The 12,714-nt window shown below is 38.1% G+C and overlaps 1 protein-coding gene across 1 annotated transcript; it reads right to left on the bottom strand.

The window, feature by feature from the left end:
- Positions 1-1,768: 1,768 nt before the first annotated feature.
- LOC126696024 (uncharacterized) lies at positions 1,769-2,706 on the bottom strand. The gene is made up of 2 exons (XM_050392814.1): positions 1,922-2,706; positions 1,769-1,832 (listed from the first exon to the last, which is right to left on the bottom strand). The coding sequence occupies exons 1-2, from the start codon at positions 2,704-2,706 to the stop codon at positions 1,769-1,771; spliced, it is 849 nt and encodes a 282-aa protein (XP_050248771.1).
- Positions 2,707-12,714: the final 10,008 nt, after the last annotated feature.

The raw sequence follows: 12,714 nt of genomic DNA, 5'->3' as shown, positions 1-12,714 counted from the left end.
TGCTTTTATAAGCTTTTAGGGTTTGATATCATTTTTCTGTAGGCTTTATGGTCTGTACCATGCTTTATGCAGCCTTTATGCTATGTTGAAATCAGTACTTTAATCTAAATGTTCTGCATTTTGGTTTATGTACTGTCACTCTTGTGCCCTTGTAGGATTGTTCCTAGATGCATATACCTTATGTGTTATGCATTGGTTGAGTGTTGAGCATACAAGTGTCTTGCCTTGTGCTTGTTAACTTGTATGTCCTTGTGTTCATTCCAAGTGTGACTGAGCACTGTGATCACTACCTTGTGGTGTTCACTTGGTTGATCAAGCCATGGTTTGTTTCTTAACTCCATCTTTGCTTGATCACATATTGCCTGTTTCATATGCATTTATAATTTTCTGCTTACAATGATCATGGTGTATTGTTGTGTTTCAGGAGTATTATGTTCATATGATTCAAGTGCTTCACAGCTTCGAGAGTTAGGTGTGAGTGAGTTTTGTTCAACTGTTCCCAACTCACATGTTAAGTCTAGAGTCTGTTTTAGGGTTTTGTCATGGAATAGCCAAAGGGGGAGATTGTAAGGTTGAATTTATTCAACCATCTAATTGGCTTTATTCCGTGCCAAATTTGCTTGTAATTCAGCATTTAGTAACCCTGTATTTAGGTGGGTTTGTTGTAAGGGTAGTGAGTGAGATAGAGTGAAGATTGCTCAAGAGTGTGCAAGAAAACAGAGACTCGCGGCTGGGACTCGCGGGTGACTCGCGGCTGCAAGCCTCCAGAAGGAGAACACGTGCCAAGCATGCTGGAAGATGAGCAGTCATGCTAGCTGGAGCACTACAGGACAAAACAGGACAACTGGTCATACTGTTAACTCGCGACTGGATCTCGCGACTTAGTCAAGCCGCGAGGTCAAGCCGCGAGCCACCCCTGTTTTGTAAAACTTGACGTTTCACATTCCTCTCCCACTCCAGTATAAATACCCCTTTTACCCACGATTAAAAGAGAGCTTTCAGAGAGAATTTTGAGAGAGAAACCCTAAAGAAAAACCAGATTGTTTCACCCACAATCTATACCTTAGAGTCTCTTCAAATTCCTCAACTCTCTTCCTCTCCATTGTCAAATCCTTGAGAGGTATTATACCAAACCTGGTTCTCACCATCATCATCATTGTGAGACAACTGTTTGGGTTTCTGGGAAGCAGTTAGGAAGGAACCAATCTTCATTGGTTGATGCTACGGTCTAGTAGCGGAATCCGGGAAGCTAGAAAAGAAAAAAGTTCGGCGCAACCTCGTTGGAGCAAGAAGCTTGGAGGGCTTAGGTACATCGGGTAGATTAGGCTTGGAGGGTCTATTGCTGTTCATGTATCCCAACTACATTTTCTAGTGGGTTATTGACCGCTTGGAGGGCGGCGGAGAGGTTTTACGCCGAGGGTTTCGGTTTCCTCTTCGATAACACATCGTGTGTTGTCCTTGTGTTTGCATCTCTCTTCCCTTTATCTTTGCCTTTTATTTTCTGCTGTGGATGTGTTTTTAATTGGCTTAGATTGTTTACCAATTCTGTATTAAGCTTTTATTCATGTTCCGCACATTAATTGTTTGATTTAAAGCTTGTATTGGTAATTTGTATATTAGGGGTCTAAACGTTCAAGGGTGTTTATACACGTTTTTGAACTTTCAAATTCTATCCCTGGTTATTTGATACTTTCGTAATTGATTCTCCATGCCTGCCCACATTACCATAGCCTTCAAGTTTTTATTCCCAATTTGTTGATTGAAATTGCTAGCCATATGGCAAAGGCAAAAACGATGATACCAACGTGTCGATTGACATATAGTCCATATCGCTGCCATTATACCAAGGTGACAATTAGATATGACACATAACCCTTCCCGATTAGTGACATTAATCTGAATACAACGCAAAAATAAATACCAGCTATCATCAGTTTCCTTCTCCACAATGGCAAAGGCAAGTGGAAAAAGTCCGTTGTCACCATCCCATGTTGATGCAATCTGTAACATACCTCTATACTTACCATATAGGAAAGTTCCATCTATACTAATCACTGGCCTACAATGTTGAAAACCTTCAATTGATGGACCAAAAGCCCAGAACACTCTCTTGAATATCGCACAGCCTGGCATAGTAGTAGGTATTGTTCTCCAAATAACCCTACTGCCCGAGTTTGAATCAGTCAAAGCTTTCAACCATTTTGGCAATAATTGGTAAGATTTGTCCCAATCACCAAACGCTCTACCAATTGCCTTTTCTTTTTCCTCCCACACCTTAAAATAAGAAGGCCGGTATTGGTACTTATTGTAAAAAGTCTGTTTAAGTGAAGAAATCTTTATGGTTGGATCATTTTTGACAACATCCCTCAACTCTTTCTCAATAACATGGGTGTCTAATTGCTCGTGATCTTGTGTGAGCGTGGACTCTGTACATGTGTGTAGACCATTGTATTTCCTAACCTTAAACAACCCATGTGTAGCCCGGAAGCATGCTCGAAGACACCAAGAACAATGTTTGCATCTTACAGACCAACATGCTGGATCTGACTCTTTTACACAAAATGTTTGGTTCCTCTTGATGTGATAGTGTTTAATAGTAGCTTGTAGTTCATCCTTATCAGCAAAAAGCAAGCCCACATAAAACTCTTGGGTAGGGTCCCAAATACTCTGAGTGGACCTTTCAAATGGTGGGGTTAGATCAATCATATTTTCCCACGTGTTCTATGAAAAGCTTAGTGATGAAGGTTGATGGAATGCCATAGCTGGACTACTTTCATGATTAGGTTCATTGAGAGGCTCATGTTCATCTCCAACATCATCAAGTACCTCAACGTCATCAAGTTGGTCATCACTATCCATGATTCACATCCTTTCTGATAATGTATGGTCCGCATTTTCAGTAGTAGCAGCTATGCAGTGTGTATTATTGGGATCATTAGCAGCTTTCTGAGTGGCGGTTTGGTCATACTGAGCTTCAAACTCAAAACAAGTAGTCTCTTATGTGACATGCTCAGTTGGATTATCATAGTCAGCATCACTAATGTTCATTGGCTGATAAGGAACATGTTGGTCCTTAGTTGCAACATGGGTATATGGAGCATGATAGTCAGCACCACCAATGTTGATTGGGGAATGAGCTGCATCTTTAGAATAATGACCAATATGAGTGGCATATGGATCATGGAAGTGCCCGCCATGTGAATAACTAAACGATGCACTCGGTCCTTTGTTGGCATATCGAATGGGAAAAAAAATCACGATGGCTTCTTATGGATTCTACACCCACGTATAACTCTACACCTACAAATCCATATTAGCATTCTAACATATCAAATATTGCATTGACACCATTATCATCTTCTACCAAACTTGCTGGTAAGTCACAGGATGTGGATGACATTGAAAAGGAAATCTATATCAAATAGTCAGTTTTGAATCTTCTCTTTTTATATGAAGCGTGGATGCTACTCCATCACATAGATCTTCAAATGTAACACCCTGGCTTTATGGAAGCATAGAAGAAGGTGGCTCTTCATAATAAACCCCATTTTCACCATGTTTAATTATTCCGCCAGAATGGATGAGAAAAATGAACAACTTTTCTACCATCTACACTAAAACATAACAATAATATTAATATATTAACACTACACAACCATTACAATGCAATACAAGAAGATAATCCATTAAAAATATTCAATGTTTAAATAGCTAGAGCTGAGAGAATTCTATTAAAGAGGATTGGTTCACTGATAATTTATTTCTATCCATCATAGTAGTTAAAATTATTTTTTGTTCCCCTTTTCTTAAGTAACTTAGCAAAACATTAACATTTAGAAGGATCTATTATGGTTACGTTAATTATTTTATGTAGCTCTTCATTTTGCTTCTTCTAAAACAAGACAAATTATATAATGTTCTCATGCATCCATACGATAATTATCAAACAAATTTCTAATATCGTAAAATTTCTTTATTATTATTATACCTAAAACTTAGATATTAAGGTTTATGAGCATATACTAACCCTTTTTTTTTTTCTTTTGGTTTTCTTATAGCATACGTGTATATTATAGGCTAACAAACTAAGTATTTCTTTAAGGAAATATATGTCAATTTTGAAATATATTTTTGCTATATGAAATTTTAGGCAAGAATTCATGGATAAATAATTTAAAACATATCATACAAACCAGTTCATGTTGCAAAACACATGATACAAAAACAAGATTTGCATGAACAAATAATTTAACAAAAACAAGATTTTCATGCTTAGCTATGCCCCTAAAACATATCAACACGAATATTATAAAGAGAAAAGTAACTACTTAAGATATGTAACTCACCTTGTAAGAGATAAAGAATGGATAGATATTTGCAAGTGTTGTTCCTTATAATTGTTTGTAGAATGTATGGCACGCATGAATTGAAAATGGTTGGTAGAATTATGAGGGAAATAATAGTAGAGAAGAAGGTTGATGAAATTTTTAGGGGAAAAAGAGTAGAAAATAAGAATCGTCAAAATTTCAGTAACATAAGTGCTGTAATAGGATGCAAGTTTCATATCAGTTAAATTCTTAGATTTTAAACTGTATAATTAGATACGCAATTGACCAAATACAACACAACACAGATGGGACACTCTGATACAAATAAATTACTTAACTATAAATATATATTCACTGCAAAGAATCTCTGCAAAAATCTCAATTTCTTTGTTTTTTTTGGTTTACAGTGTGCACATCAATCATTTTTTTCTTTCGTATTGTAAGAATCTATGTACTTTCTTTGTTTTTTTTTTTTTGTTTACAGCATGCACATCAATCATTTTTTTTCTTCCATATTGTAAGAATCTACGTACTTTCTTTGTTTTTTTTGTTTATAACGTGCACATAAGAATCTATGTAATCTACGTACTTTCTTTGCTTTTTTTGTTTACAACGTGCACATAAGAATCTATGTACTTTCTTTGCTTTTTTTGGTTTACAGCGTACACATCAATCATTTTTTCTTTCGTATTGTAAGAATCCATGTACTTTCTTTGCTTTTTTTGTTCACAGTGTGCACATCAATCAATTTTTTGCTTCCATATTGTAAGAATCTATGTACTTTTTTTGCTTTTTTTTTGTTTACAGCATACACATAAGAATCTTTGTACTTTCTTTGCTTTTTTTTTGTTTACAGCGTGCACATCAATCATTTTTTTCTTCCATATTGTAAGAATCTATGTACTTTATTTTCTTTTTTTGATTTATAGTGTGCACATCAATTATTATTTTTTCCTCCCTATTATAAGAATCTATATACTTTTTTTTGTTTTTTTTTGTTACAGTGTGCACATCAATCATTTTTTTATTCTATAAGAATCTATGTACTTTCTTTGTTTTTGTTTTTTTTTTTTTTTTTTTTTTTTTTTTGTTTATAGCGTGCACACCAATCATTTTTTTCTTCTATAAGAATCTATGTAGTTTCTTTGTTTTTTTGTTTTTGTTTACAATGTACACATCAATCATTTTTTTCTTCCATTTCGAATTGTAAGAATCTATGTACTTTTTTTTAGAATAAGAATCAATGTACTCATTGTACTTGAATCTATCATTATTTGTTTCAAAGGGTACTTTTACAATACAAAATGAAAGAACATGACATACACACAAATCAAACTGCTTCGGTAAAAAAAAACTACTGAAGAATAAAAATATGTGTACTATTTTTTTTATTCAGACAACTCTCTCTCTCCTCCAATTTTCGACAAATTAATTGCAACAAATTTTTTTTTTCCCTTCTATTTCGGCAATGCCATTGCCACAAATCCATTCCCACAAATTTTTTTTTTCCCTTCTATTTCGACAAAACCATTGCCACAATTTTTTTTTTCTTTTTTTTCCTCTATTTCAGCAATGCCATTGCCACAAACCAATTGCAACTGAAAGTTCAAAAACGTGTACAAAAACACTTTTGAACGTTTAGACCCCCAAAAACCAATTTAAACAACACACGCAATATGTTAAACAACTAGTGTGCGGAAACTTAACATATGCTATAACATGGAATTGATTAAACAACTATCTAAGCCACAACAAAATAAACCGCAGCAAATAATGTAAAGGCAGAGATAGAGAGGAAGGAAGATGCAAACACAGCGATAACACCAGATATGTTATCGAAGAGGAAACCGAAGACCTCGGCGAAAAACCTCTCCGCCGCCCTCCAAGCGGTAATCAATCCACTAGAAAATACAGTTGGGATACAAGGACAACAATAGACCCTCCAAGCCTAATCTACCCAATGCACCTAAGCCCTCCAAGCTTCTTGCTCCAACGAGGTTGCGCCGAACCTTTTTCTTTTCTAGCTTTCCGAATTCCGCTACTACACCGTAGCATCAACCAATGAAGATTGGCTCCTTCCTAACTGCTTCCCAGAACTCCAAACGTCTGTCTCACAGAGATGATAATGGTGAGAACCAGGTTTGGTATAATGGCCTCTCAAGGATTTGACAATGGAGAGGAAGAGAGTGAGGGAATTTGATGAGACTCTAAGGTAGAGATTGTGGGTGAAACAATCTGGTTTTTCTTTAGGGTTTCTCTCTCAAAATTCTCTCTGGAAGCTCTCTTTCAATCGTGGGTTAAAAGGGTATTTATACTGAAGTGGAGTGGAATGCGAAACGTCAGGTTTTTCCAAAACAGGGGTGGCTCGCGGCTTGACCTCGCGGCTTGACTAAGTCGCGAGTTCCAGTCGCGAGTTAACCGTATGGCCAGTTGTCCTGTTTTGTTCTGTAGTGCTCCAGCTAGCATGACTGTTCATCTTCCAGCATGCTTGGCACGTGTGCATCTTCTGGCGGGTTGAAGCCGCGAGTCCAGCCGCGAGTCCCAGCCGCGACACTCTGTTTTCTTGCACACTCTTGAGCAATCTTCACACTATCTCACTCACTACCCTTACAACAATCCCACCTAAATACAGGGTTATTAAATGCTGAATTACAAGCAAATTTGGCACGGAATAAAGCCAATTAGATGGTTGAATAAATTCAACCTTACAATCTCCCCCTTTGGCTATTCCGTGACAAAACCCTAAAACAGACTCTAGACTTAACATGTGAGTTAGGAACAGTTGAACAAAACTCACTCAGACCTAATTCTAGAAGCTGTGAAGCACTTGAATCATATGAACATAAACTCCTGAAACACAACAATACACCATGATCATTGTAAGCAGAAAATTATAAATGCATATGAAACAGGCAATATGAGATCAAGCAAAGATGGAGTTAATAAACAAACCATGGCTTGATCAACCAAGTGAACACCACAAGGTAGTGATCACAGTGCTCATTCACACTTGGAATGAACACAAGGACATACGAGTTAACAAGCACAAAGCAAGACACTTGTATGTTCAACACTCAACCAATGCATAGCACACAAGGCATATGCATCTAGGAACAATCCTACAAGGGCACAAGAGTGACAGTACATAGACCAAAATGCAGAACATTTAGATTAAGTACTGATTTCCACATAGCATAAAGGCTGCACTTAAGCATGGTACATACCACAAGGCCTACAAACTATGCATAAAACATAAACCATAAAAGCTTACAAAAGCATATGGGTACAAACCAACAAATACCTGAATAACAGTTTTACAAAACATAATATATCAACTTAAAGAGAAGAAGGAAACAAAAAAATAAAGACACTCCCCCTTAGATAGTGACACTCCCCCTTAGGGTAATATCCTCCCCCTCTGATTATGCCTATCACTCCCCCTTTTTGTCATGGAATAGGCTAGTCATCTTCTTCTAGTTTTCTCTGAATTTGATCCAACTGAGTCTGAAGAGAAGTAAACTTCATATCCCATCGGTTGCTTTGATGGTGTAGAGAAGCAGTGAGTCCAGACATCTTTGTATTCAACTCGTGGACAGAGGAGACAATGCAATCAAGTTTCTCATCGAGGGAGAGATTGCTGAACTGAGAGTCACTGTGAGGTGCAGAAGTTTCTGGTTTGGCTCTCTTCCGACTATGTCCAACACTTGCATTGTATGTGCGCATGTTGATCGGACTTGGTTTGGGGATAGGAGACTCATCAGCCGTTGGATAAATTCCCTTGAGCTTCAAGATCCGTGAAATGAGACTACAGAAAGGAATGCATATCCGAGACTCACTGCGAAGAACCGTTTTGCGTAGAACATGAAAGATGTGAGCACAAATGTCAATTTCTTCATCAGAGACCAGATCATGAAGAAACAAAGCACGTCCGAGATTCATATACCCAGTACTAGATAAAGGGTACAAATTGTGAAACATCACAATTGTAAGCACTCGCAGTTTCGGAGAAAGGGAGGAAACACTGATGGATTTTCCATTGGGTGAGAATTCCAAGTCTTGACCAAGAATTTGTTTGAGAAGCTCCTCATCAGGACATAGATCATCATAGACCGGTGAATGACGAAAAATGGGTCTGTTGATGTGAAGAATTTCCGCCAGGTATGTAGGAGAGACAGAAAAGCTCTTTTGCCGAACCCAGCACTTAAGTTCATCTCCTTCCACAAGTGCGTTGGCATAAAATTCCTTAACCAACTCTTCATACACGATATCCGGATCAGAGAGAAGGTAATTCCAATCCTTGTGAGCAAAACATATCGGAATGTCAGTGTTGTGAAGTGAAGGCAGATCCACAGCTCTCTCTAGTAATGGTGTGGCATGAAGAAAGAAATTCTCATATGACTGATAAGCTGAGTATGATCTGAACTTATTGGGATCGAATCGCTGTGATGAAGAGCGAGTCACTTTCGGGAGAGGTGTGTCTTCATCAACATCAATTACGGGTTCCTTCCCTTTGGAAGAACCTCCTTTCACAGCAGCCTTTTTGAATGGAGACATGACTAGTCTGTATTATAAACAAGGAAAATGACAGAACACAATCCAACAGACTATATCAGCAGTGGGTTAGTGAAGATGTAGGAACAATGAAGAAACCCTAACAGCTGGATGAGAATGGTCAGAAAATAACAATGAGGGACACCAAAGGCCCAAATTAGAACTACACAGTAGAGAGATCAAATATAACCGTATAATCAGCTGCAAAAGGACCAAAATCAGCACCACATCAACAAGATACCACACAAGATCAAAGTGAAACATGATAGCAACATCAGATCAGACAAAAGATAGCTAACCCTAGCTAAGCACATGATGAAGAATACAACCAATCAAACTAAATTAGCTCAAAAACCAGAAGAACAGGTTACCATAAGCTAACGATGACATCACAAAACCCATCACAAAACCCACACTCAAAAGTGAATAATCCAGAGGGAAAACCATGACAACAGGAAAATTAGAGTGCAAGACAAAGAACCATACCTGTGAGTCGACGATTTTTAGCTGAGAAGAAGCAAACAATGGAGATCGACAATGGAGGCACGGTGAGAAAGGGAAAGTGCAGAAGAAAAAGACAATGAACAGTCACAAAAAGATCGAGGGAAAACAGAAAATTTTAAAAACTGCCCCTGTATGTCCAAAACACGCGATTTTCGCGACTGAGACAAGTCGCCACACAGTCGCCAGATTAAGCCGCCAAAGAACACAAAAACAAAATTTTGAAAAATTTTTCTAAGTGTTTTTCGCGACTGGAAGGTCTACCCGCGAGTGAGTCGCGAGCTGAGCCGCGAAAATCTCTGAGTGAATCTCGCGACTGGACCTTCCACTCGCGAACAAGTCGCCAAACATGACCAGCGAAGATGCGACTGAGGCTCGCGACTTGGCATACCCGCGACTGAGCCGCCAAAACAGGGCAAAACTGTATTTTTGAAATTTTCAGATTTTTCCAACAAAACACTTTCCAAAAACACCTAAAATACTCAAAAATCTTTTTGTGCTTGAATTAACAAAGATTGAGCATGTGAAAACACATTTTATCAAGTACAATCACACAAATGAATAAGGCATTTATTGAACATAAACTTGTGTGTTGTGTGTGGATATCAACAATGAAATAGTCCTTTGTCTAATGTGAAGCTTCAATGATCAATTCAACCAAGGCATACACAATTAGCACTAGATCATGTGACCAATCTCAATTATAGAAATATGAATATATGACCTCCCACATAACTTGATAATCATAACTTGGAGTTTTTCATTTGACTCCACTTTCAGCCTTAACATTTTATCTTTTGAGGCAATCATCTCTCATTGTGAGAGGGATATATAACATTTCTCTTTTGAAGAACAGGCCTTTGGCATTTTTGAAAGAAATTTCACTTTTAATATAAGGTCGCTTACCCTTTTTCCTAGTCAAATACTAGAATGTGCGACAGGCTTTTGCAGCTCAATATCTCTTTTCATTTGGAGATTTACATTTGGTGAGCTCTTTTTAGCAAAAAAATAAAAAATGGGAAGAGATATAGACACAAGTCTATGCATGTTTCAAGATCAACATAACCATTCACTAATCATTCATGACAAGCTTGAAGATCTATTTACAACAATCACATAGATTTCCAGATTTTTCCCATAGTGAAATGAGTGCATGAAAACAAGCCATGCTCGAAAATGCACAAAGCCATTAGCACAAAGGTACAAGGCAAAAAGAGTTTTAAGACAAAAACTCAACAGAGTCAATCAAGCTTTTTGATTTTCAAATTTTTATGTAATTTTCGGATTTTTGACTCAAGAAACAAAAAATTTGATAAAACACAAACATAATCAGCAGTAAACACAAAAGAACAAGCATACAAGAAACAAGTTGCAAAAAGAAGTGTGTGCTCCAACACAGATAGAAAAAAAATGAAGCACACAACACACAAGAGAGTCAAGGAATTGTACCGACACCAATGGTCTTACGGAGTGATTCAAACCGTGGACCATCGAGAGGCTTGGTGAAGATATCCGCCTTTTGATTGTCAGTGTGTATGAACTCAAGACACACAACTCTTTCCTCTACCAAATCCCGAATGAAATGGTAACGTATCTCTATGTGTTTGGATTTTGAATGCTGAACAGGATTTTTGGAAAGATTGATGGCACTGGTGTTGTCACAGAACACACACATTGTTTCTTGAGGAATTCCATAGTCATGAAGTAATTTCTTCATCCAAAGAAGCTGAGTACAGCAACTTCCAGCAGCGATGTACTCTGCTTCTGCAGTAGATAGAGACACTGAATTCTGCTTCTTGCTCATCCATGAAACAAGATTGTTACCAAGATAAAAACAGCCGCCTGAAGTGCTTTTCCGATCGTCTACACTGCCAGCCCAGTCAGCATCCGAATACCCAGCAAGACACGCATTTGAGTCTTTTGAATACCACAGACCATAGTTTGCAGTACCATTCACATATCGAATGATTCGTTTAGCAGCAGTCAGATGAGATTCCTTCGGATTAGCTTGGTACCTGGCACAAACGCCCACACTGAAAGCAATGTCCGGTCTACTTGCTGTAAGGTAGAGCAAACTTCCAATGATGCTCCTATACAATGTGGGACTTACTTCAACTCCTGATGAATCCACATTTAGTTTAGTGGCAGAGCTCATGGGAGTGGAGGCATGTTTTTTGGAGTCTAGGCCAAACTTCTTGACAATATTTCTGGCATACTTCTCTTGAGATACAAATATACCCTCCTTCTGTTGTTTGACTTGAAGACCCAAAAAGAATGTGAGCTCCCCCACCATGCTCATCTCAAACTCCTTCTTCATCTCCTCAGAAAATTCAGTAGCACGATCTTCGATAGTTGCTCCAAACACTATGTCATCAACATAGACTTGTGCCACAAGGAGATAATCTTCATCATTTTTGACAAATAGAGTTCGATCAGCATACCCTCTCTTGAAACCTCTATCTAGAAGATAATGTGTAAGACGATCGTACCAGGCTCTAGGCGCTTGTTTTAAACCATACAATGCTTTCTTCAATCTTAATACATGATCTGGAAAATGAGGATCCTCAAATCCTTTTGGTTGCTCAACAAAAACCTCTTCATTTAGATATCCATTCAGAAAAGCACACTTAACATCCATTTGATAAAGTTTGAACTTCAAAGTGCACGCAATGGACATGAGGATTCGAATGGATTCGAGTCTTGCCACCGGAGCAAATGATTCATCAAAATCCACCCCTTCTACTTGTGTGTAGCCTTGAGCCACCAACCGAGACTTGTTTCGAATTATCTCTCCATCTTCATCAGTTTTGTTTTTAAAAATCCACTTTGTGCCTATAACATGAACGTTCTCAGGCCGTGGAGCAAGTTCCCACACGTCATTCCTCACAAACTGATTCAGCTCGTCATGCATTGATTCAACCCAATTCTCATCTAGAAGAGCCTCTTCAACCCTCTTTGGTTCAAACTGTGCAAGATAACAGTGATATGTTACATGATTGGCTAGCAGAATATTTCCTTTCCTGAGGCGAAGACCGTCATCAAGTGATCCTATGATATTACTTTCCGGATGATTCTTGAGAATTCTTGAGGAAGGCCTTTTTGAAGTGGAAACTTCATCACTACGAGAGATAGGAGGATGAACTTCTGGTGGAGTAAGAGGACTTGAAGTTCTAGACATTGATCTCGTTTCCCTTCTTGGGTTGATGGGAGTCGATTCTACTTCTGGTGTAGGTTCTTCACCTTCTATATCCAAAGCTTCTACCTCAACATCAGGCTCTTCGGTGCTCGGCCCTTCTACATCATCAATCATTTCCACCTTAGGTAAGGCATCATC

This window comes from Quercus robur, chromosome 8, assembly GCF_932294415.1.
Source record: "Quercus robur chromosome 8, dhQueRobu3.1, whole genome shotgun sequence".
NCBI classification, from domain to species: Eukaryota; Viridiplantae; Streptophyta; class Magnoliopsida; order Fagales; family Fagaceae; genus Quercus; species Quercus robur.
This window is presented reverse-complemented; position numbering and strand designations above follow the sequence as displayed.